General features: G+C 48.7%; 5 protein-coding genes across 5 annotated transcripts; all 5 read left to right on the top strand.

Moving 5' to 3' along the window:
- Positions 1–36: 36 nt before the first annotated feature.
- Positions 37–1,432, top strand: LOC100844872. Its single transcript, XM_003566774.4, has 2 exons — positions 37–387; positions 496–1,432. Exons 1-2 carry the CDS (start codon positions 273–275, stop codon positions 1,230–1,232), a joined length of 852 nt encoding a protein of 283 aa, XP_003566822.1. The 5' UTR covers positions 37–272; the 3' UTR covers positions 1,233–1,432.
- An 812-nt stretch (positions 1,433–2,244) lies between these two features.
- On the top strand, positions 2,245–3,249 carry LOC100844563 (21.9 kDa heat shock protein). Its single transcript, XM_003566773.4, has 2 exons — positions 2,245–2,422; positions 2,630–3,249. Exons 1-2 carry the CDS (start codon positions 2,299–2,301, stop codon positions 3,010–3,012), a joined length of 507 nt encoding a protein of 168 aa, XP_003566821.1. The 5' UTR covers positions 2,245–2,298; the 3' UTR covers positions 3,013–3,249.
- A 2,737-nt stretch (positions 3,250–5,986) lies between these two features.
- LOC100844262 (protein QUIRKY) lies at positions 5,987–9,603 on the top strand. The gene has a single exon (XM_003566772.4). The coding sequence runs from the start codon at positions 6,166–6,168 to the stop codon at positions 9,409–9,411; it is 3,246 nt and encodes a 1,081-aa protein (XP_003566820.3). The 5' UTR covers positions 5,987–6,165; the 3' UTR covers positions 9,412–9,603.
- Positions 9,604–13,435: 3,832 nt separating this feature from the next.
- LOC100827887 (probable V-type proton ATPase subunit d) lies at positions 13,436–19,135 on the top strand. Its single transcript, XM_003569229.4, has 10 exons — positions 13,436–13,800; positions 16,104–16,224; positions 16,345–16,452; positions 16,532–16,634; positions 16,721–16,801; positions 16,905–16,990; positions 17,105–17,164; positions 17,241–17,289; positions 18,166–18,300; positions 18,697–19,135. The coding sequence occupies exons 1-10, from the start codon at positions 13,620–13,622 to the stop codon at positions 18,826–18,828; spliced, it is 1,056 nt and encodes a 351-aa protein (XP_003569277.1). The 5' UTR covers positions 13,436–13,619; the 3' UTR covers positions 18,829–19,135.
- A 2,839-nt stretch (positions 19,136–21,974) lies between these two features.
- Positions 21,975–23,865, top strand: LOC100843959 (plant cysteine oxidase 1). Its single transcript, XM_024458843.1, has 5 exons — positions 21,975–22,191; positions 22,810–22,925; positions 23,052–23,214; positions 23,308–23,493; positions 23,571–23,865. Exons 1-5 carry the CDS (start codon positions 21,975–21,977, stop codon positions 23,675–23,677), a joined length of 789 nt encoding a protein of 262 aa, XP_024314611.1. The 3' UTR covers positions 23,678–23,865.
- Positions 23,866–25,501: the final 1,636 nt, after the last annotated feature.

Raw genomic sequence — 25,501 nt, 5'->3', positions numbered from 1 at the left:
AGCAGGAGGAGATCGAGATTCGACATCACCCCTAGCCTTTATCCAAACCTCCACGATAACATTTCTCTGTGACCTTCAAGAAAAGCTTGGAACAGTTTACCCTCAGGACTCATGCAATCTGCCAGGCCGCTGATCCATCCATCCATATATGAGGCGCGCTGCGGTAATTGATTCAGAAACACCTCCACGACTCCACCTAGTTGTGAACCCACACGTACGCCGTCGATCGATCGCCGGCCGGGAATCCTGCAAGTAAAACCGTAGTACGCGAGATGGCGAGCAAACAAGGGTCGTCAGCGGCGAAAGCCACGGCGGTGGCCGACATCGACCCCACGTACGAGTGGGTCGACGGCGACGGCATCTACCTCCTCCGCCTCAACCTCCCAGGTATGAATCGTCACCTCAACTCAATGGCTCAAACCCTCGGTGAAATTGTGCCAATCCAACTTGCACTTGGTCGATAGCTTGGCTGAATGAAACTGTTTTGGTTAAAAGGGTTCAAGAAAGAAGACTTCCGGGTGCACGTCGACCCCGCCGGCCGGCTGACCATCCAGGGCCACGGGGCGGGGGGCGCCACGCGGATCCACAAGGTGTTCCAGCTGCCGTCCACGTCCGACCTCGACGGGATCACTGGCCGCTACGACGGCAGCGTGCTCGTCCTCACCGTGCCCAAGCTGCCGCCACCCGCGGTGCCGTCGCCGCCGCCGCCACAGGAGCAGAACAAACAGGGGGGTCAGGACCCGGCCGGCAAGGCAGCAACAGAACAGCCGAAGTCCAGGATTAGCCGTGAGGCGGAGCGGCTGATCGAGGCGGCGAGGGCGAGGCTGCCTCGGACGAGGCAGGCCAAGGAACAGAGCACTGCAGAGAGAAGCGAGATGCCGACGGCGGCCAAGGAAGCAGAGGAGGAGAAGAAGGAGGAGCCCAAGCCCAAGCCAAAGCCAAAGCCCAAGGCGGAGGCGCCGTCAGAGAATGCCAAGGGTGCTGCTGCTGATGAACACCGGGCGAATGTCGGCCGGGAAGCCGAGCGGGGGATCGAGGCCTCCAGGGCGAGGCTGCAGGCAGCGGCGGAGAGAGAGACGACGGAGAGGCAGGAGAAGAAGGGTCGGTGCTGGAAGGAGGAGGGGTTCAAGTGGGCGGATGCCATCGGGAACAACAAGGAGGTGATCGCGACCGCCGTCGCCGCCTTCACGCTCGGCGTCTTCGTCTCCCACAGGCTCTTCGCCAGGAATTGACTTGACAATATCAAATCACATGGACGCCATTAGTGTGATGGTTCGTGCTGCCGTGCGTGTACATGATGACACACCAACCCGGATGTATATACGTAGCTGATGACACGGCAGATATACTTGAAGCTTCAAGTGTTTCAAAGTGTACGTGCTTGTACATATAACATGGAGTATTGATTCAGCAAATTAGTCATCTTACGCAATTGCAATGCATCGCGGGCATTGTGTCCGATTTCATGATCGCGTAAGAATCGGTCGCTGTTCACCAGTTGATCGAAGTTTGGTGGCTCGAATTAGTGGAGGACCCAAGATGAGGGGGTGACCAGGGCTGAATTCTAATGCTGGTGTACGTTAGGCTGTTAGCCCGAGTCCTTCTGGCCCAATTTCATGGCAGATTAATCAGGAAACATAGATACATGTGATTCCATCCAAGAGAAAGTCGGGAGGGCCATTGTGCCAAACATTAGCCAATCGCTGATGCATTTGTTCTTTGTTTAATTAAAATGGTGCAGGTTGGCTTATACCGCCCATAGTACTACTATTTTTTTCTCATGAAATGATTTTGACAGGGGAGAGTCGCTACCCCTGCTTCCGCTCCCACCGAACAAACATGACGTTGTGCACTGATCTGACTTCACGATGGGTCACTTTTCAGTTTTGGCTCCGGTACTGCTGTCTACACACTGCAGAAAAATTATATAGTTTGCATCTTCGATCTGCTCATTTGCAAGAGATGGCAGATTAAACTCGGTTTGTTTTACACTTATGCATGAAACTTTACAGGCACGCCGCAGTTCTGTTGTTCTTGTTCACATGAGAAGACTTGCACGCGCATGCGGAAAAGAAAAGAAGACGGGAGAAATGGGTTATTTCCTGAGAAGAGATTCCTAGCCCTTAACCCAACTGAAGTTGTACAGACAAAGCTTGGAATAACCAAGGAAGGACAACAGCTCAAGCACCAGCGGTGATACGTATATAAGCAAGGTATGCATTGCAGCAAGGCAAGGCAAACAAGCGCCATCCAATTCACGAATCTCGGCCGATCAGGCGAACTCGAGGCCGTTCCACCATGGCGAGCTGGCCGCAGGGATCGGCGATCGGCGCGCACCCCGGCGACGTCGACTTGGACTTGGCCCCCATCCCCCATTGGGACGATGGCGCCACCAACTACCTGATTCGCTTTCACCTCCCAGGTAAAATCTCTCAACCTATGTACTTCCTCCGTCTCATATTAAGTGACTTAAATTTGTCTAAATACGAACGTATCTATATACTAAAATACGTCTACATATATGTAATAAAAAAATCACTTAATATGTAACGGAGTGAGTATAAAATTCGGGGATATTAATTGACGGCACCTGGCTGACATGAAATACGCGGTTCAACTTTGGTTCAAGGGTTCAAGAAGGAAGAGTTCCGCGTTCTCGTGGACCGCGGCGGCAGGCTGACTCTACGTGGGCAACGGTCGGCCGGCGTGGTGCGGGTGCAGAGGACGCTCCAGCTGCCCCCCACGGCCGACGTCGACAGGATAGCCGCCCGGTTCGACGGCAGAGTGCTCTGCCTCACCTTGCCCAAGGTGTCGCTCCGCACGGCCGATATGGCGCGCGCCAGGATGGACGAGGCCAAGGAGGTGGCCGCCGCGTGGGACATGGAGGTCACCAGGGACAAGGAGCGGTCCCGGTCCGAGTGGGACAAGGGGCAGTTGATCGCGGCCACCGTCGCCGCCTTCGTGCTCGGGGTCGTTGTAACTCACAGGTTCTTCTCTGCCAGGAATGTTTGAACCCATCGTCATGTAAAGCAGTAAAGATCGTGGAATCCATGGGCGGCCTAGCTTCGCAGCTTCATGCAATCGTGCGTATTTGCATGTCGTCTATGTTCATTTTTTTCCGTAAGGAGGTTGGAAACCCCGGCCTCTGCATCAAAATGATGCACACATCCATTGTCGTCTATGTTCATAGACATGTAACGGAAGTTATTGACCGGAATGTGCATGTAGCGTCGGCAATGTGCTGATGAGGTGTGCGCATGGTGCGTGCCGGACGCCTGGAAGTGAACGGCAAAGTTGATTGAGAGGTCGCGAAGGCGAACCATTTGGAGAGATGGACAAGTAAAAAAACCGTGTCGACCAGCATTTGAAATGCACGCTCCGGATTCTTTTTTCAACAACCGGATGGAGCTTTGCCATTTAGGTAAGTACAATGCCTCTTAAACACCAAAACTGACTCGGTTGTCTTTGGAGGTTGTGGCTCCACTAATCCGGCGGGTTTTGTCCCCTAGAGCGGTCTTCCTACACCACGAGCACATCACACACTCTATACTATCAGTCCACTATATATTCATCAAGATCTCCGGCCCATCAATACACATATCAAACGGTCTCTCTCGCTGCCCCTGGGTCCCACCTCGCTCCCCGAACCTCTTGCGCCCCCCCCCCCCCTCTGCGGTGACGGCCTGATGACATCTATGAGCCCATGGCGGCGGCTCATCTCATGTCCATGCGGCAACGCCATATATATGGTTGCGGCATGTGGCGGTGGCATATCTCGGTGGGGTTCTGAACGGACCTCAAGGGGCACTGAGGGGTGAAGATACCATGCGCATCACGCATAAGTGTAGATGATTCTTTTCTTTCCTGTGTCGGCCTTACTTTTCTCTTGGGGCCTGTTTGGTTGAAGGGCGGAGTAATGTGTCTGGTCAAAGCTGCTACCTGTGTGTAGCCTGGAAGTTGTGCTTTTTTCTACACATGAAGGTAAGACATGGTTGTGCCTGAAGATGCTTTTGTTGCATTATTACTTGCTGCTTAGATGGAAGTCCAAACATGCCTGAGCTCAAGCTCTCCCCAGCTTCTTAGAGAAACCGACCTCCAAATTTGGTTAGTATTCTAAACTAGTTTGAAATCCTAACCAAATTTGGTGGACGCTTTTCCTAGAAAGTTGGGAGAGGACAAATTTGCATAAAAGTCAGTCATAGAAGCTGGAAAGAACGCAGCCGAAATTACGTGAGTTAAAGGTACACAAATTAACCGGTCTGAACTGTCTCTACCATACAATGCAAGAAATATAATTGTTAACTTAACTAGGGCCGTGATATTCGCGCAATACACATGACGTAACATATACAGATTATGAAAGACTAGACGAAACACTTATTTTTGAATGTCAGTTTGCTCGTTCAGTATGGTCCACCATTCAGGTGGCTTCTAACCTTCGCCCACCATGAAGCTTGTCAAATATATTTGGCAATTGGCTGAACGGTATAGGTAGTAAGTTTAGAGCTAAAATTTTGGTGGGAGCGACTGCTCTTTGTTGGTCGATTTGGCTATGCAGAAACGACATTTTGTTTAATAAACGACAGACTCCTTCCTTGATGCAGGTTATTTACCAGTGTATGCACTAGCTCCGGTTGTGGTCTTTGCTTCAGCGAGAGGAGGAAAGGCCATTGGTTACGGCTGCATGTATTCAAGTGGAGCGGGCGGTCAAGGAGGTGTTCACCCACAGTGGTTGGCAGCGTAGTCGACGTCTGCAGGCTTCTTAATTTGCTTATTGTCAGACTGTAATAAACCACTTTTGTTGCTCTTTTTGGACCGTTTTTGGCTGTGTGCATCTTGTTATGCAGAAGCCGGATGCGAACTTTGATGTATCTTCTTGATGCGACTTCTCAGTCCAATAAAGCACCCTTTATCGGAAAAAAAGACGCAACGCGAGTTTTTCCATTCTTAACTTAACCCTAACTTGACTGGGGCCGGGATATTGATATGTAAACTGTTAAAAGATTGATTGACTTCGCCGTTTGCATTTCTCTCCCCCCTTCCTCTTTTTAAATATATATTTTTATTAATATATTATACTGTCGGAATCTTTCCTAAAGTTTTCATTAAAAAAATACATAGATGGATCCCTTTATTACATGTCCAGTGAGTCATGGCTTGTCAGTGTGCGGCATCACCACGTCATCCGTCGGCTGGTCTCGTCGGCGAGATGGAAGGAGAGGGAACAAGTGGCGCCCGCCTTTCTAGCCACGATATTCTTCGGTCATCGGTGGCTTGGCTGTGCCGGTTTTTATTTTATTTTTTTGCGCAGTACATCGATCTCTTGCATTCTCACATCTTTCTGAACCCAGATTTACTTAGTATTGTCAGCTGTATCAGGCAGCAAATCTGCTAATGCTAATTCGCATCCCGGAGGACGTGCTCTACATGTTGTCCACCTATGTCATGTTGTCTTGTGAGTGACAACAGAATAAATTCCACCTTTGATCGACGTAAGGCTCTCACATATCCGTTTTTTTAGCTGCGTCTGGTTTACGCGATGTTACAAACAGGAAAAAACCGTCTCGCGTGTTGAGGTCAGACGCAAAGAAAATGTTTGACCACGGATGAGTGCTACCAGTATATACGGTGCCGCGTATATATCGGGATCACACGAGGAAAGAAGTGAAAAGGCTCCGCAAGCTGTGGAAGGCGGGGGGGGGCGGCGGTTATGCACAGCCTCGGCGTTCCTGGAACACATATGTTTGGCGCACGCGCGCGCATCGTGCAACGGCGGCGGGCGGTGGTCGCGACCCAGCCGCAGCAAGAGAAGGCATGGCCGCACCGCACAGATCGATCACAAAGAAAGCAGCAAGCAACGACAGACAGAAGAGATTCTGCGCGCGAGCGATCGAGCAAAGCGATGGACAGCTTCCAGGTAAAGAAAGCCACCAACAACCTCCGAATAACCTCTCTACTAGCTTCCTCTATTCCCTCACTCCAGCCCAGATTCTCTCCTTGAGAAAGCACACCACTCACTCTCTCCCCCCGCAAAAGCAAAAGCATTTGGAAATCACTCACTACTCCGCTCGATCCACATCATAACGAAGAACCCTATTCCATTCGCCACCTCCCGATCGCTTTCCCATTCACCCCCACGCCGCACGCGCCTCCGTCGATCCGTCCATGGCGGCCGGGGGGCCGCCGCCGCAGCAGATGGTGCGGAAGCTGGCCGTGGAAGTGGTGGACGCACGGGACCTGGTGCCCAAGGACGGTCTCGGCACGTCGAGCGCCTACGCCGTGGCGGACTTCGACGGGCAGCGGAAGCGCACGCGCACCGTGCCGCGGGACCTCAACCCGCAGTGGCACGAGCGGCTCGAGTTCGCCGTGCCCGACCCGGCCACCATGCACGCCGAGGCTCTCGACGTCTCGCTCTACCACGACCGCCGCTTCAACCCTTCCGGCGGCGGGGGCAAGAACAACTTCCTCGGCCGCGTCCGCATCTACGGCTCCCAGTTCTCGCGCCGCGGGGAGGAAGGCATCGTCTACTTCCCGCTCGAGAAACGAAGCCTGCTCAGCTGGATCCGCGGAGAGGTCGGGCTCAAGATTTACTACTACGACGAGCCGGCCGTGCCGCCGCCGCCTCCTCCTGAGGATAATAAGCCGCCGGAGGGGGGTGACAACGCGCCGCCGCCTGAGGTTCCCCCGGAAGCGCCCAGGGAGCTCCCCCCGGAGGTCCCCGAGCCTACGGAGGCCGCCGTCGAGGTGCAGCAGCCACAGTTTCAGCCTCCGGTCGTCATCGTGGAGGAAGCTCCGATGCACGGGCCACACGGCCCGATGATGATGCCGCCAATGCACGGCCCGTATGGCCCGATGATGCCGCCGATGCAGCACGGCCCGATGATGCCACCCCCGGTGACGATGCACGCCCGAATGATGCCGCCGCAGCCGGAACCGGAGCCAGAGCCGGAGCCGCAGCGTGAAGCAGGTGGGCCGGATGGCGCAGAGCATTACCCGCCTGAGTTGCGGAAGACGCGGATGGCGTCCAGCACGGAGCGTGTCCGCCTCCCGCGACACCCGAGCGGCGGCGGCTACGGGCCGCCCGATTACTACGCCGCCTCGCCCCGCGTCATTTCCGGGCGGTTCGTGTCCACCGGTGAAGCCGTCGAGCCGGTGCAGTCGACGTACGACCTGGTGGAGCCGATGCGGTACCTCTTCGTGCGCATCGTCAGAGTGCGCGGCATCCGCCCCTGCGAGGGCCCTTACGTGAAGATCCAGGCGGGCCCGCACTGCCTCCGCTCCCGGCATGGCCGCGACGTCTCCGGCACGGGCAGCCCCGAGTGGAACCAGGTGTTTGCCATCAGCCACGCCAAGCCGGAGCCGACGCTGGAGATATCCGTGTGGGACGGCGGCGCGCCGTCTCCCGCGGACGCCTTCCTCGGCGGCGTCTGCTTCGACCTCTCGGACGTGCCGGTCCGCGACCAGCCGGACGGCCCGCTGGCGGCGCAGTGGTACCGGCTGGAGGGCGGGGACCCCGGCATGGTCACGGGGGACATCATGGTGTCCGTGTGGATCGGCACGCAGGCGGACGACGTGTTCCCGGAGGCGTGGAACACGGACGCGCCCTACGCCGCGTACACGCGCGCCAAGGTGTACCAGTCTCCCAAGCTCTGGTACCTGCGGGCGTCCGTCATCGAAGCGCAGGACCTGCGCGTGCCGACGCCGCCTCCTGGGCTGCCGTTCGACGTGCGTGTCAAGGTGCAGCTCGGGTTCCAGTCGGCGCGCACCCGCCGGTCAGTGGCCAGCAGCAGCGGCTCGGCGTTCGCGTGGGCAGAGGACCTCATGTTCGTGGCTTCCGAGCCGCTGGACGACACCCTTGTCCTGCTCGTGGAGGACCGGTCCATGATCAAGGAGCCTTCTCTGCTCGGCCATGCCACCATCCCCGTCAGCTCCGTGGAGCAGCGCCTGGACGAGCGGCAGCTGGTCGCGTCAAGATGGTTCAATCTCGAAGGCGGGATGGGCCATGGTCATGGTCACGGAGACGCCGGGGATCATCCGCATGGACAGCCTGCAGGGTTCTACTCCGGGCGGCTGCACCTTCGGCTTTCCCTGGAAGGAGGGTACCACGTGCTGGACGAGGCGGCGCACGTGTGCAGCGACTACCGGCCGACGGCGAAGCAGCTGTGGAAGCCGCCGGTGGGCGTGCTGGAGCTGGGCATCGTGGGCGCGTGCGGCCTGCTCCCGATGAAGACGAAAGGAGGGTCCAAGGGGTCGACGGACGCCTACTGCGTGGCCAAGTACGGCAAGAAGTGGGTGCGCACGCGCACCGTGACGGACAGCTTCAGCCCGCGGTGGAACGAGCAGTACACGTGGCAGGTGTACGACCCGTGCACGGTGCTGACGGTGGCCGTGTTCGACAACTGGCGCATGTTCGCGGGCGCCGGGGACGAGCGACAGGACTACCGCATCGGCAAGGTGCGGGTGCGCGTGTCCACGCTGGAGAGCAACCGCGCCTACACGGCGTCGTACCCGCTGCTGGTGTTGCTGCGGTCGGGGCTCAAGAAGATGGGCGAGGTGCAGCTTGCCGTGCGGTTCACGTCGCCGGCCCACCTGCCGGACACCTGGGCCACGTACACGTCCCCTCTCCTGCCGCGGATGCACTACCTGCGCCCGATCGGCGTGGCGCAGCAGGAAGCCTTGCGTGGCGCGGCCGTGCGCACCGTGGCGGCGTGGCTGGCGCGGTCGGAGCCGCCGCTGGGTCCCGAGGTGGTGCGCTACATGCTGGACGCGGACGCGCACACCTGGAGCGTGCGCCGCGCCAAGGCCAACTGGTTCCGCATCATGGGGGTGCTCGCCTGGGCCGTCGGCCTGGAGCGCTGGCTCGATGGCGTGCGCCGCTGGCGGAACCCTTCCACCACCGTCCTCGTCCACGTGCTCTACCTGGTCCTCGTCTGGTACCCGGAGCTGGTGGTGCCCACGGCCTCGCTCTACGTGTTCCTCATCGGCGTCTGGTACTACCGGTTCAGGCCGCGGGCGCCCGCCGGCATGGACGCGCGGCTGTCGCAGGCGGACACGGTGGAGGGCGACGAGCTGGAGGAGGAATTCGAAGCCGTGCCGGCGCCCGACGTCCTCAGGCTGCGCTACGAGAGGCTGCGGACGCTGGCCGGGCGCGTGCAGCGCGTCATGGGGGACGTGGCGGCGCAGGGCGAGCGGCTGCAGGCGCTCGTCAGCTGGAGGGACCCGCGGGCCAGCCGGATCTTCGTCGGCGTGTGCCTCGCTGTCGCAGTCGCGCTCTACGCGATGCCGCCCAAGATGGTGGCCGTGGCCACGGGATTCTACTACCTCCGGCACCCCATGTTCCGGGACCCCATGCCCGCGGCCGCCGTCAACTTCTTCCGCCGCCTGCCCAGCCTCTCCGACAGGATGCTCTGAGAACGTACCGAGATTGATTGCTGCCGCTGCCTCGCGCGCGCTGGAATCATTCACAGGCTCTATGTTTTTTGTTTTCATTTTTTGCTGTAATAATTAAGAATGTGCAGTAGGAATATCGGAGGAGAGGATAGGAGTAACACAACGATTTTATTCATATATACCACAAATAATGAAACTATACGATTTGTCGCAGCCTCGCAGCAATTGATATGCTACAAGGTTCATCTCTGTTTCGTCATCATTGGTACTACGTAATTGGGAACTTTGATACAGTATGATATTCTGGTCAGCCAGCAGCAACAAATGGAGCAAAGTTTCGTAAAAAAAAAACAAATGGAACAAAGAAAATTGGCAACCGGAAGCAATGCATTTATTTAGGGTGCAATATGGAACCAACGACCCACATGGTAACAACAGAACATGAAATCCATGGAGCGTTGCTTCCCGATCAGAAATTAAATCTACGAAGACAGCACGTTTCTTAAATCAGACAAACAAACACAGGAATCACTGCAGCTGATACCACAAACAAGCTGCATATCCAATTATCAACATGTCCACTCACTCTCAAGTACGTATCGCTCAAACACGACCCACCCAGCTTCAGGTCTCCTTCGCTTTGGTAAGCGAGTGCTACGCCAGGTCGTGACCCAACAACAGAAGATGCTCCGTGGAGAGCTACTTTCAGAAGCAAATCGGAGGATTGAAGAGCAACAGATTGTCATAATCGTCCATGGAGCACACTTGTTTCTCTCTGCCTGCTGACTAATGCAGGCATGAGACTCAGATTTCAGTATGCCAAAGACGTTTGTCACTTGGCCTTAGACCATCTCCAGCCGCGCCTCCTAAAGACCCCCAAACGGGTTATGGGGGCGCCGGCGTAAAAAAACTGACCCAGTCCGCTCCCCCAAAATCAAAGTAGCCGCCCTGACGCATCAATTTAGCCGGCGCCCTCAATCCACTCCCTTCTCACAGAGGGACTAGCGGGGGCGCCGGCTGAAACTGAAAAGCAGCGCGGGCCACCACTATCAGTGAGACAAACTAAATTTGGAGGAGCGATGTTTGGTGGTGCGGCTGGGTGCCGGTTTCACTCCAAACAAATTGTTGTGCCGGCGCCTCCCCATACGGCCATGCGCCGGATGAAATATAGGTGGGACGAGTGGAAATGCTCTTAGCCTCACGCATCAGAATTCATTTACCATGCCACAAAATGAAAAGACCTTCCCCGTAGATAATAACAATAATTATTACCTGTTTGGCAAGTTTAGGAAAGGTGAATGGGAATTGAATTTCAATTCCCCTTCCACCCATGATACCACATCCCCTCAGGAATACAAGTGTGGGAGTTTACAGTCTAATTATGAAAGGGCATTTCTCTCCTAAGGTGTTTTGGTGGTGATGACAACATGTTGTGTATCTAATCGTGTGTCAAGTATTTCAGATTTTATAAAGAAATTGGCACAAGATGTTAATGTGGACCCTCAAGATGCTATGAAGCGTAGCGGTGTTAGGGCTTTTTCGTTTTGATTTGAGTCGTAAGACATCCGTACTATTAAGAGGGAATTCACAAGGGAAGGTAATGGGTGAATCGATTTCACGTACATAACTACACAATTTGCACCCACTAAAAAGCCTACCCCAAAAAGTGAGAGAGAAGATCTAAACTCAGCATGTGGTGTTCTGCCTGCAGTCCAGGTGGCGGAAGTTCTGGCCGGAACTTCCGCCCCAACCTCCGGTCGCTCTCTGTTAGGATCGGCAGAATATGCGGAACTTCCGGTAATATGCGGAACTTCCGTCTGACCGGAAGTTTCGGCTATGACCGGAAGTTCCGGCCTGTCTCTGCGCAGTGCATAATGGCTCGATTTTAGGGACCCCATATATATACCCCTTAACGAGCTAGCTAACCATTTTAACAGCCAAGAACAGCCCCTCTCACCCCAAGAACACAAAAGGCTCAAATCTCCAAGATCTCCCTCCCTAACCACTCCCAACTCTTGATCCTTTGAGGATTGGAGGAGAAAATCTTACTCTAGGGTTTCACCAAGTCAAAAGTCGATTCTCCTTGTTATTCTTTGTGGATTTCGTTTCTCTTGAGTTGTTGGAAACCCTAGACGGAAGCGGTCACCTCAAGCTCTCCCTTGGTGTACGAGGAGTTTGAGGCTTGGATTGGGAGCCTCCTATTGAATTGTGAAGTTTGTCCCGGTCAAGTTTGTAAGGGTTCGGCGTTCGTCCTCAAGGAAGGCATTAGTGAAACTCACCTCACCTTTGTGGTGTTGTGAGAGCTCATCCCACCTTTGTGGTGTGGTGAGTTGGAGAATAAAGTGAGCCTTTGTGGCGTCTCTACCTTTGTGTTAGAGCACTCCTCCAAACGGAGACGTACACCGATCCCAATAGGTGGAACTCCGGTGAACTCTTCGTCTCCATGTGTGGTATCATTTCCCGTTTACATTCTTGCTATATATTGTTACTTCGGCTATTGCATTTCATTCTAGAGTTGCATTCACTCTAGAGAATCTAGAAAACCCTAGCATTAAGTGTTTATATCTTTTAAGAAAAAAAAAGCTAAAATTTGTTAGTCTCCTATTCCACCCCCCTCTAATCGACCATACTGATCTTTCAAATTCCCTTTTCCCTTTCCTTCTAAACTCCCAATATCCCCAACCAAACAATAGATTTTAAATCTTATCTTCTTTAATTCCCATTCGCTATATCTAATTAATTACTCCCAACCAAACGAGATGTTAGAAGTTTTGAAGGGCTTCACTAGACATCCACTATAATAGGTGGGAACCTAAGACGGTTAAACAAAGAGTTTACAACGACAAAATCCTCGTAGGATAGGTTGTCGAGCCAGCGCTTCACGTCAGACCATAGGAAAGAAAACTAAAATCATCAAAGAAGAGCAAAACTCTAATGCATAATGGGTCAGTCGTGATGGTGGACCACACCGAAACTCTGATGCAGCAGAGATACCTTTAATCCATACAACGTTGCCTACATTGCAGTAGCGTCGGCACAAAAAATGCACAAGTTTTACATACACCAAAAGTTTAGTAATGATCGACTCACTTTGTAGCTTCAGGTCAAGAATCGGAAGGGAAAGGAGCATCAAATGGAGGTTAGACTATCGGCCTCAAAGACAATGCTTTTAGAAAGAAGACCACACACACATACATCACCGCTCATATCAATAAAGGCCGGATCACATGTTTTAACCTCAGAAAAATTATAATTCGCTGTCCGAAGCACCAACACACTTTGATGTCAGATATAGTCAAGTGTGTTCATATCACCTTGTGTGAGTGTGGAAACCCTCGCTTCCACCAAAATTATCACAATGTTGTCCCATGCTAACATTCTATGAAAGAATGTCAATGTGTCTTTATTTGGTCTCTCCTTTGCCTGCCACTACACACTGTCCATTCCCGCATCCGCGACGAGGTGAGGGAATTGAAAGCCATCAATCGGTCAATCCCGACCTAGGCTAGGGAGTGTAAGCCTTGGTCAAAGATGAATTTTGTGATCATTCTTATGTTTTGTACTGTGGTCTGTCTATTTTACCATTTGCTTTCTCTCAGCAACTAAGAATTTGAATTTCCCATGACTAGTTGCAGCAACTTGTTTCCAAAAAAATGTAAAAGAATCGTTTATGTCGTATCTAGTGTAACTATAAATCTTCATATCGAAAGCATGATTGTGTATGACACGTGAAAAAAAAAGTGAAAATAGAAGTGACATGTCGTTTATAGTATTTTGTTTTATGCACACAAGTGGTCATATTTTTGGATGAAAATTTACAAGCATAGAAGATGTAGCCTAATCTACATTTATGAATTTTTTTCGCGAACTAAGCGTAGCTCAGCATTTACTGGATTTGTTACAGAATTTAACGAGCGTGTGTTTTCTGTTGGAGTGACCTGTATCACTCTCGTGTATTGTGTTTTTTAAACGTTTTTTTTTAAGATTAATATAGGGAGCAGAAAATATCCGGCCTGTGCATTGCGTTTCCCCTAACCGACGTGCCTAGCCTGAATCTCACGAGTCACGAGCCCGGCACGACCTCCCCCTATGACAAGTCCCGTCTGAACAAATCTCCACCACGTCCTCTTCCGGATCTGCACGCTCCCCGATCCGTCTCCCCAAGCCGGCGAGTTCTCGCCGAGATCTTTCTTCCCGTCCGGCGTCCGCGCATCCTCGGCAAGGCGAAGATGTACTCATGGGAGATGCTTTCGTTCAACATCCACGACGGGTTCCTGGAGGCGATCGTGCGGGGGAACCGATCGGGCCTCCTCACCGCCGCCGATTACAACAACCTCTGCCAGTGCGAGACCCTCGACGACATCAAGATGCACCTCTCCGCCACCGAGTACGGGCCATACCTCCAGAACGGTACGAACTCCTACCTAGCGCGGATCCCCTCGCCGCCGCCTCCTCTTCCTTCGGGTTGGATTGGGTGGGTGCAGCACTTCCGTGCTGCTCTATCTGCGTTGACATTGATTGGCGATTCCCGATCCGGTCCCCGCGAATTGCGATCTCAATTCGCCAATTCGAAGATTTGGGGACAATACGACTTATCCGTGCTCGTTCGCCAGTTAGAATGCCGTGCAAAGCATTGTTTTTATTTATTTTTGCTTTGTCTGGGAACTCAGGAGGGAAGCTCGTAAGCTGGACCTAGCTTACCCGAAGATTCTCTTGTTCTGTTCTTAGTCTTAAGGTGGCGTATGAAATAGGTCAATAGGTTCTATATATTCCTCGAAAAAATAAAGGTTCTATAAATTTGAGCAACCAAAGGGGCAGTGCGAACCTACTGCTTCCGTTGCCGCATAGCTTATTTTGATTGGCTAAGACAAGGCTTTGACCAAGAATTACTTGTATGCAATTTATGTGACATAAAATTGATATCATTAGACCCTTATTAAAAAGTTCTTATTTACGGCTGTGATTTTTGTTATATTAATAGAGTAGCTGGGCAGAGCTTTGTCTTAATCAATCAAATACACCCTACATTTTGCAATGTAGGGAGCAGCTACTAAGCTGTAGGCTTGACCATATTCCTGTAAACCACTTAAGACCTTGTTCGGTTAATCCTACCCTGGTGGGGATCAAGAGGGATTGATGCAGTTACAGTTTAATTTCTCTCTCCAATCCCCCTCAATCCTCTTCAATCCCTGCAGTGAATTTTGTAACCGAAGAAGGCTTAAAAGTGGAATTTATGGGGTGCGTTTGGATCATTAGCTAACCTAGCTTAGACGAGCTAGACTAAACTAGCTCATTTGAGCTATGGCCTGTTGGAGCAAGCTCGTCGTTTGGTTGTAACCTGCAGCAAACCCACAAGCTCATTAGAAAACGAGAAAGAAACCGTTGCTTAGTGGACCATATGGGTCAAGGCTAGGTAGTTACGCTGCATGAAGACTGCGGCTGCACGGTTTTATCAGGAAGAGAGCCAAATTGTCTCTCCTCCGTGGGCAAAGATTTACTGGCAGGTAGAGGCTAGATTGCCATCAAAAGCGAGATTAAAACATCCAAACCAAATGGGCAACCTTGCCTGGCGAGGCTAGTTTAGCTCCTGCCTTGAAACCAAATGCACCTTATATCTTATTGTGGTAAACCACTCGACAAGATCTTCCGTTGCCCTCCAAAGAGCTACCTTTCCTAGAACCAACATGTCCTTGCAACTCTAGCATTAGCAGAAAAACCATTGGTGAATTTCGCTGTTGCCTAGCAATAGATCCCTAAGGGTGTGTTTGGTTGCCGGATGGGTTGGAGCCGTTCAATTTTTTTTTGTTTGGATTGTGAGCGGAGCGGCTCATGGATCGATTTTTACCTTAAAAATGTGAACCGTCCTGCTTGCCGAAATCGGCCGAACCATGCGGCTCCGCCCTGCCCTGATAGGCAACCAAACACACCCTGAAATTCTCACCCCCCCCCCCCCCCAACCCACACACACTCTCACCTTGCATTTAGTAATTTCTGATATGTCTCATGAGAAATCCACCGAACTGAGTAAACCATATTCGCTGCTTGAAGAGGATTCCCCAGGAGAAAAAGAATCACCAAGGCAAGATTGTCAGCGCAATGCATCTTTCACAAAACTTCAGCCCTGAAACAGAATCCTTGTCATCGCCTTCGAGATCACGAGAAGAATGCCAGATTGCAGGAACCTGGAATTATATGCTGGAAAATGAAGTTGTGTTCCTGAGCAAAAGGCTTTGCAAAAAGTGAACCCAAGTTTTGTCTGCTCCTGGGAAGAGGACAACAAGAGGAATTTCTGAACTACTTGGACAGGCTCGCCATTGGGAAAATAGCATTCACGAGCACATGACAACCTGGAAAGTTCAACAATTCTTGGCTCAATTTATCAACACAATTTGATTATGTTCTTTGTAATAGATTGTTATATTGCTTATTGGACTTCGTCTGCTTGGTAGAAACAGGGTATTTAGTAATTGCAGAGGGTTGTCTTGCACTGAAAGTCCAATACAATTCTCTCATCTTTACTGTTATGCCATGAAGTGTTAGACGCCCTTCCAGGATTGTGCTATTGTGCACCCGCATTGTCTCTTCTCACTACAGTTTTATATGTAATAATGTTTGCGTTGGCGTTGTTTTGATGATGTAATCGCTGTGTTTGCTTTGATGCTTTTTTATTTTCTGATATAACTTACTTGGATCTTGTTTCTGATCAATTGCAGAGCCCTCTCCCTTGCACACAACAACGATTGTGGAGAAGTGCACTCTTAAGCTGGTTGATGAATACAAACACATGTTGTGCCAGGCCAATGAACCACTATCTACATTCTTACAGTATATAACGTAAGTGACCAGCAATGCGAGGATGCCTTCTGTTTCTGTTTCTTCTGCATGCGCAACATATCCAACCGCAATGTAGGACGTATTTTAGTTTGGTCCTAACAGGATAATGTTTTCCACCAGGTATGGACACATGATCGATAATGTTGTTCTTATTGTCACCGGGACATTGCACGAGAGAGATGTTAACGAACTGTTGGAGAAATGCCATCCATTGGGCATGTTTGACAGGTATTCTTATTGTTCCTTTCTTGTTTCTGTTAAACAGAGATCTATCATAATACTGACTGTTTATCTTGTCAATTGACAGCATTGCATCACTGGCAGTTGCTCAAAATATGCGTGAGCTTTACAGATTGGTTCTAGTTGATACGCCCTTAGCACCATACTTCTCAGAGTGCATTACATCCGAGGTAAAACTTGCAACCATTTGTGACGTCCATTAATGTTGAATCAGTTTGGTATTCCCTGGTACGAGAGTTTGACCTGTATTTTTTAGGATTTGGATGACATGAACATTGAGATCATGAGGAACACACTCTACAAAGCATATCTTGAGGACTTCTACAAATTTTGTGCGGTATGCACTACTCAAATATGGTTGCTTTTACAATTTTTCTGTCTGTTTAAGTATTTTTTCTGCACAAATTTTGTTTGGTTTCTAAATAATTTATTTGCTACAGAAACTAGGTGGTGCAACAGCTGATATTATGTGTAATCTCCTTTCATTTGAAGCTGACAGAAGAGCTGTTAACATTACAATAAACAGGTAAAAACTAATTTTTCCATTTTGACTTCACATATTTAGTTGTTTGTGACATATTTCCATGTTTGCCATTACATGCACACCTGACTGTCATAATTTCCCTGTCATGTTATGCAGCATCGGGACCGAGTTGACTAGAGATGACCGACGGAAGCTGTTCTCCAACTTCGGTTTATTGTAGGTTTCCATCTAAAGTTGCACGCAGTAGTCCAAACATGTCTCTTTTGTGGTTATAATATTATTATATTTCCAGGTTTCCATACGGTCATGAAGAGTTGGCTGTTTGTGAAGATGTTGACCAGGTTTCTCTTTAGTTATGCTTTCGAGTTCAGTGCCAGTATTTCTGCTACATACGATTTTCCTGTGTTTAAATACAAGTTAGCCAACTTCACAAAATATACCAAAGAAGCAACCCTAGTTTAAGTACCAGTGTCCCGCCCCAAAGTCTGTGGCACACATTTTAGTGGGATGGGCATACGCCAAATTTGGCTCTCTGATGCTCTTCTATATCAGCTGTAGTGGGGCTGTTTTGTTTGACTAACATATACCGCAGTCACTGTCTCATTGTAACTTCATATTCTTCATTGCTCGCAAAAAAGAATATCACATGGTTCTTTTGAAATTAGCCCTATATGAGATACTTACCCATTGGAGATCAAATGGGGTATCACTACATGAGAGCAGAGCGTATGTTCTGACCCGTGTGTGATAAGCATATGCCAGGCCATCTTTTTGGTGTATAATCAGCAGCTAGGGAGCTGATTATCAGCTAACTGTATGCCATATTCATGATGGTCCTTTTCCTTTCTATTCGGCTTGTTAGTAGCGACAAGTAATAATACTTGACTTCTTGCTTTGGTCTTTCCTGCTTGTTAGAAAGTTTCTCCTGTTTTATTTATACTCTGTAGTGTGTACTACTCCTCCATTCCATAAAGATTGGCATGGCTCGTGCCAAGAACGGAGGGAGTATAATTTTGTACATGATACTACATTATCGAAGTTCGTTCAACGTGTTGTTTCGTTGAGAAAAAGGGAAATGTTTAGCAAACTTGTGGTATTTCAAGATGGATTGCATCTAAGTATCCCAGAGTTCAAACCAGTGCCTTCATGAAAGTGTAATCTGCGCAACACATCAATTATCCTGACTGCCATAACACTTTATTGTGCTCATCATGCAGGTTCGTGGTGTAATGGAGAAATATCCTCCATATCAGTCTATTTTTGCCAAGATATCTTATGGCGAAAGCCAGATGTTGGATAAGGCTTTCTACGAGGAGGAAGTGCGGAGGCTGTGCCTGTCATTCGAACAGCAGGTACGAACTTCCAGGTTTATTTCTCATGTAGGGCCACACAAGTTGCTCCCCACATAAGAACTATAATCTGAGTGGAGTAAGAAATCAAATCTGTATGGTGGATATATACCAGTTCTCTTACAAGGTTAATGATTGACCACTCCCTAAACACTAGCGGTAAACATCTAATATGCCTAGCCGCCTATGGCGCTGATGTAGGCATGCTTGTAAATAGGCACCAGCAGAACACTGGTTTGGCAGTTTTGTGGCGAATGTTCCGCTTCATCTTGAACTTTTTTCTATTGGTTGGTCATAACTTCATAAAAATGTTCCAACGACTTTTGAGCACAATGCCACTATTGCAGACTCCTAGATTTCCATGATGGGATCTCTGACGTTTATTTCTTGCTTGTGCAGTTCCACTATGCTGTTTTCTTCGCGTACATGAGGCTACGCGAGCAGGAGATAAGGAACTTGATGTGGATCTCTGAATGTGTTGCGCAAAACCAGAAGAACAGGGTTCACGACAGTGTCGTGTTCATCTTTTGATCTCATTCTGCCACTGTGCATATGGTTGTACAAAATGCCTGCTTTGATGATGGCACAATCTGTTGCATACTCAGACTTATTATCCCCCAGTTCCTCTTTCTATGCTGCAGAAAAGCTAGACCTGGAGTAATGTATCATTATTTTTTGTTTCCTACTAAAATAAAGGCGTGATAGTCCGTAGACTAAATAAATCATGTCTATTTATGGAGCATTATGTTGCCGTTGTACATCAAGTTGTCAAATAGTTGGCATGGTTCAACTTTCCGCCTCTTGGTGCAATATTTCTTTTAATGTGCTTTGATATGTCGATCTTGTGCGATCTTATCCTGTAAATTGTGTATTAACATACGTGATAATGCAGGAAGACGACATGTATAATGTACTCTCTCGGATCTTAAATTCTTGACTTAAATTTGTCCAAATATGGATTTATTTATTTAAAAAAAAAATCTAGATACATGTAATATTTCGACAACAATATAGGATCGTAATTGTCCGTCCAACCATGTTAGCCAACCATGAGTCTATGTACACCAACCATGTTAGCCAACGACCTGTCCCACTCTTTCTTAATCTTTCTCTCGTGTGATCATGCTGGTCCGCTCAGATAGCATCGAGCTCTCTGCTCGTTCCTCTCTCTCTCTACCCTCCTGGGACGTGCGCTCGGGTCCTTGATTTTTGCCGTCGTCGCCTTGAGCCTGTGCTCGGTTGCTGCTGCAGCCGCCGTCGCTGCCGCCTGCGTTGGGGTCTCGGATCTTGGCCTTGGTGTCTGAGGAGCTGAGCTCTGCAACTGCTGGCTTCTTGATTCGGAGTATCCATGTACTCATTTCTTTAAATTGAGAAGTATATTGGTACCATGGCTGTTACCATGAGGGATCCTGGTTCAAGTCGATATATATTTCCGTGGTACCATGAGGGATCTTGTTCATTTGATTTTGGCTCTCGTGTATTGTTTAATCGAGAGTACGGGTTGACTATCTGAACACAATTTGTTTGATCTATGGTTATTTGTTTCATGCTGTTTTAGGTAGCTATTGATTGTTAACTTTTTTTGCGATGGTTCATACTGTGATTTGTTTGATGCACGTTAATCACCACCTTATGTGCTAACGTATCCAATAAAATTGACATGTACCATCGAATCATGATGAAATACTAAGTTTTGACAAGTGTTTGTACTGTGATTTTGATACATGACATACTGTTATGAGTTAAAGTACAAAGTCTTGGTATTGACGAGGTATTTCAAAACTGTTAAGGGTGCATGTCATGTATCATAATGTATCTTTAATGTACTTGTCATGTATTTTGATGTACCCGTTATGATCTGCTTCACGTGATATAAATTGATAAGGCATTTGTCATGTGCCTGGATGTACTTTCAAACGAGCCGTTACTAAATATTGACTATGAAGTATGAACTTGTGTCATGTGCAGAAAAAAAACGGTGGAGAAGAGATATCAACACACATTAAAAAGGTGTCATCACTCACGGCAAAAACACTCACATGCAAAATGTATGGAGAAAGAATGAGATATGTCAGATAGTCACATCGTAAAAGTTTATTTTATATTAGACTAATTAGTCAATACTCTAATGCAAGACATGGTAAATTAATTAATTGGCACAGATCTCAAAGTCCTATCCTGCGGCTAGGACAGTGGGGGAGATACCGGGAGGTTATAGCCTCGGCTTTAATTTTGTTTATGGGAATTCAGAGAAAGGAATCGAAACGATCAAACAAAACATAGTTCTCAATGCGGAGTGCAACCTGAAACTTCACTTTTTTTTTTCTAGTTTTTGCTAATTCTCAGGCGATTGAGGCCAGCCAATCTGAGCATGGACATACTTGCATTTCGTTTTTTCTGTCTGTTTGCCTCACCCTCTGTCTGGTGGAATTGGGCTGGTCTTTGCTTGTTTTCCTGAAAACTATAGGGAACCCTTAGCGAAGGGGTATGTCGAAAGACGGCAGTGGCTGCTCCCGGTCCCCCAGACGACCTAGGTAGGCGGCCTAGAACCCAAGGAGCTGCCGCCCCGTGTAGGCCCTGGTTGGCTTTCTTCCACTGAGATTTGACCCTCCTAATTTTCTCGGCAACACCTTCTCCCAACTGCTCCTGATGGCCTCGAGCTCGTGTTCATGTCACTAAGCTCTAGAAGGTGTTGGCTCACCGGTAATGGGTATGGGGTAGGGGTAGCTCAAAATTGCTTCCAAAAGACTCCAGCAAATCGGATTCATCACCGACGAGCCCAAATCGGCAAGGGATGGTGCCTCAAACATGGATGTTGATAGGTAAACGAAATCAATTTTGATATGTATAGGTTGTGTCGACATGCTACAAGCATGTGTGTGTTTATGTTGTTTATTGCGCATACACAAGCAACATGTTTCAATTAATGAGTCTTGACGTTTACTAAGATTGAATTTTTATGTTGCAAATGTGTTTGTTCATTGTTGCTTATCTTGTTTTCGTATGCTGCTTGCATCGGTTGTTCATCTTGTGAGTGTTGCGACTTACTCATCTAGCAACTTTTTTGTTGTGACAGGATTTGTTGCATATACTCAGATTCTTCTCGTTGTGTGAGCGTGTTTGAAGTGTAGCAACATCCTTGAATAATTTTTAGGGAGGCTGCAAGGAAAAAACCATTGCAACAATGTCGCATACACCCAAATGAAATATTGCACGCAGGATTTTGATTTTGCAATGATCGGACGGTCCAGATTTAAGTACTTGCCATTTATACTATACCGCCAGTAGCAGATGGTCGGGGAAACAAACGGCAAGGGGAAAATATCGACCAACCAAATCCGGACGCCAGCACATTAAATTTGAGATACGCTATGGAAGAAACCAGCAGTATCAATGTTATGAGCCCACAGGAAATCTTTCACACAATGACGCACCTCTCCATGGCCCCTGGTTTTGATCTCTGCATATATAGCCCGGCCCTCCTCTATCCTAGACCTTTGCAGTACCTTAATCGCCTCTGCGTCGCAGACATTCGATTCTCCAGACTCGATCGATCGGTTCGTCATCCGTGAGTTCTCAACAATCTTGGTTGCTCGTGTTAATTTCCTTGCGACATATAGGTGTTTTGCAATTACGAGGTTCTTGCTTACTGTGTGATTTGCCAGGTTGCTGCCGCGATGCCGCTGGGAGGGAATAGGCTGTCGTCATCCTCGTCCAAGAAAAGCCGACGCCGGCAGAAGCCTTCCGCCGCCGCCTCGGAGACGACAGCGCTCGTGAATTCATCGACGCGCACGATCCAGTCTGTGTATGACATATCCAGGAAAGTCTTTGCTGTGGCCAGGCCAGGCTTCCTGCCTCCCAAGGGGTCTGTGGCAGAGCTCTCCAGGTTCCTCAGTACGTGCTCATCGTCCCTGCTCGTGTTTCGTTTCTTCATGGTTGTTGAATTCATGTTATATTGTCATTGAAGGCATGATTTGATCCACCAGTCCACCTTGGAGCCGGCCTATGTACTCTGCAAGGCTACATGCATGCTGTTTTTCTTTCTTCTTTTACACAGAGTGCGCCACGCCCACCCAATGTCAGTGGAGCCAGGGGTTGGGTCCATGCGATCAAATGAACAGAGTTCATGAGAATGGCAGGGACGCGGTTTCTATGTGTCTCAGGCTAGTCCAATTGTACCAGTAGGGTGGGGTTTCGAAATCTTCCATTTAGTACTCGGTTGCAGTAAAGCGAAATCTTCCATTTAGTACACGGTTCCAATTCTCTTTTTTTTTCTCACCACTATATATATCAATGCAGGGAGATTAACACGTGCAAAACGTTGTAATTAAGCTATACGTCAATTTTCTTTCGAAATATCGATGTGGGGAGCTTTTTTTTCTAACACGTGGACAGCGTTGTACACTAGCTCAATTTTCTGTATAACATACCAATTTTCAGATTTATGCATGGGCATGACTGGGCATCTTCCTGATGATTGCCCCTGATGGGCATGTGTACCCATGCATGCAGATGACCTGACGCTCCAAGACGTAGGCCTTGACGCCAACATGCCGTTCTTCAGAGCTGACGCCCAAGGACACCCCAAAGTGACCTACCTGCACTTTGCCGATACTCCCAAGTTCACGGTAACCAATCAACAAAGCATGCATTTTAATTCCAAATATCTGCAATAGCGCTTTCAATTCCTAGATACGGCGTGAGTGTGAGGTGCCGTGTGACTCGATCTTACTGAAGAAAAAAACACAATGCAGGTTGGGGTGTTCTGCCTGCCGAGGTCGGCCGTGATCCCGCTCCACAACCACCCCGGGATGACCGTGTTCAGCAAGATCCTTCTCGGCTCCATGCACATCACTTCCTACGACTGGGTTAAACCCCAAGCAGCCAGTGGTGCCACTGCCACCACAACCCAAGAGGGTCAGTTTCACTTTCAACACAGCGTTTCCTTGCAGCAATTCACGCACAATACTAGCTTCTGATATCATTCTTGTCTCTGCATTGATGCAGCAGGTGCTCAGCTGGCCCAGCTCAAGGCGGAGCATGAGTACGACGCATCGTCGAAGACGATGGTCTTGTACCCGGAGGAGGGAGGGAACCTGCATCGCTTCATCGCGACGACCCCTTGCGCCGTGCTCGACGTCATGGGTCCGCCTTACCGTCGTGACCAAGGCAGGGACTGCTCCTACTACAGTACGTGTTAACTGTTAACTGCCTCCTCTTCTCCCTCACGATCTCATATATGCACGCATTGATCTTGTGTTTGATGATTGCAGATGCCGTGGCGGCGCCCGGGGGAGATGGACAGTACGCCTGGCTCAGGGAAGTGCCGTGCACCTTTGACTTGGACGCTTTTTCTATGCGACCGAGGATCCGGGAGTGATTGCGAATTACCTTTGTGCTTCTGCTGGCGAGAAGAAGAATGTTCTTGATTTGGCTTGCTGTAGAGAGATATGCGTGATTGATCTTCAAGCTGGGGAGAGGATGAACATCGTATCAGTTGAGACTAGAGAGTAGACAGGGTAGCAAAATATTGTTTATATCTTTGTGTCAGTTTCGTTTGGTTTGATTTGATTTGTTCGCTCCGTCGATCGGGTGAAACATTGTCTTGTGATCCTAGATATTGTTTTCCATACATGTAATATTTTCCTAATAGAACAATAATGTCCATGGTCATCCTTTTCATTTCGTCAGTTTTTGTGTTGATTATCTAGTCTCTGGTCATATGCTTCTCTTGATCAACCATGCAGTCATATATGTTTCTCGTGATCCTATCTTGGTTGCTATGTTGTTTGTTGCTATCCCAATAAGTGAAACACACGACCAACAAAAGTTCCTTTGGAAAGATCGTGAAAACAACAAATGGAAAATGTTTGATATGTCATGAATAGCTCCGTGGAATCAACTTGAATTTTCTCATGTATAAAACGTTTTTAACCATCCGTCAATTTTGAGTAGAAAATGTGAATTGGTGTAATGACTCTTTCTGTTATCTATAGGTTCTTGCACTAACAAATCTAGAAATATTTTGATGGGTGTGCATAACTACAAATTTGATTTGCAATTATTTCACCAGCACAAACATTGTCTTTTTTTTTTAATTTAGTATGTCAATTATATTTATATCGCATATTCTTGAACATTGTAGATTGGTGGCACTATTTACAACATTGCGTAAAATACACGCACGGTCCTAATATTATTTACGAGGTGTCAAGTTAGTCCTAAAATTACTAAACTGCATATTTAGGTTCCAATTTTTTTGTTAAGTGGGTCACCACAATGATGCACATACATCACATATATATATGCAATTTTATCAAACATACAAATGAAGCACACCAAACAATAGTATCACTAAGTTCAAGACAAACTTAGGAATATCACTAGCAATGCTTCACTCTTTTTTAGTTTTTCATATTTGATGATCAATATGTGACATGATTTTTTGAAATAGACCATTGATGCACCCCTTGGCTACTGGGGGTGGCCCGATCTTTTGGTGAGATGGATAACTACGATTTGGGGCAGAAGTAGACGTTGACGACCCGACTACACCGGACACTAGACGGTGCGCCTTAGCAATTGCTACACCAACTCCATGTGGTTATTGACAGAACCGAAGGCGCCGTCAACCTGAACACGAAGTTCCAATCCCTGCTAGCAATCGAGATCAAGCAAGAATCAAGATAAGGCAATCTGAAATTACAAATAAAGATGGAGTACAACGGTCTCAAGGAGACGAATAACAAGGTGGGGTTCCGATAGCGGTTCTTCTAGTAGGTCTAGCCGACACTAGTGGTGAAGCCTGAAGTTGAAGCAATGGCTAACTTATCTAAACAAAATCCCACCTGCCAAAGGGGGTTGTGGCTGCACTTATATAGAAGGTGGGAGGTGGAAGAAAACTAGAGTTTTAGATTCTAAGATGGGCTGGGTTGTTACATGGCCTGGGCCCATAAGGAGTGCAAGTGGGAGCCCAAGCATGTCTTCCCTTCCCATGACTTAAGTGGCTGCAGCTTGTTTTGTCCGTCACGGTCAGCACGCGACGATTCTCCCGGTGGGGCTGGATCCGTTGAAAAGGGCTCGAAATTATCTTTCCAACAAGTACTTGTTTGCTGGATTTGGACTCCGGATGCGGTCTGGGTGATTAAAACAAATTCGGGTCTCCTGACAGTTCAGACCTAAATCGGATTTAACTTTAATTTGT

This window comes from Brachypodium distachyon, chromosome 2, assembly GCF_000005505.3.
Source record: "Brachypodium distachyon strain Bd21 chromosome 2, Brachypodium_distachyon_v3.0, whole genome shotgun sequence".
In the NCBI taxonomy this organism is placed as follows: domain Eukaryota; kingdom Viridiplantae; phylum Streptophyta; class Magnoliopsida; order Poales; family Poaceae; genus Brachypodium; species Brachypodium distachyon.
This window is presented reverse-complemented; position numbering and strand designations above follow the sequence as displayed.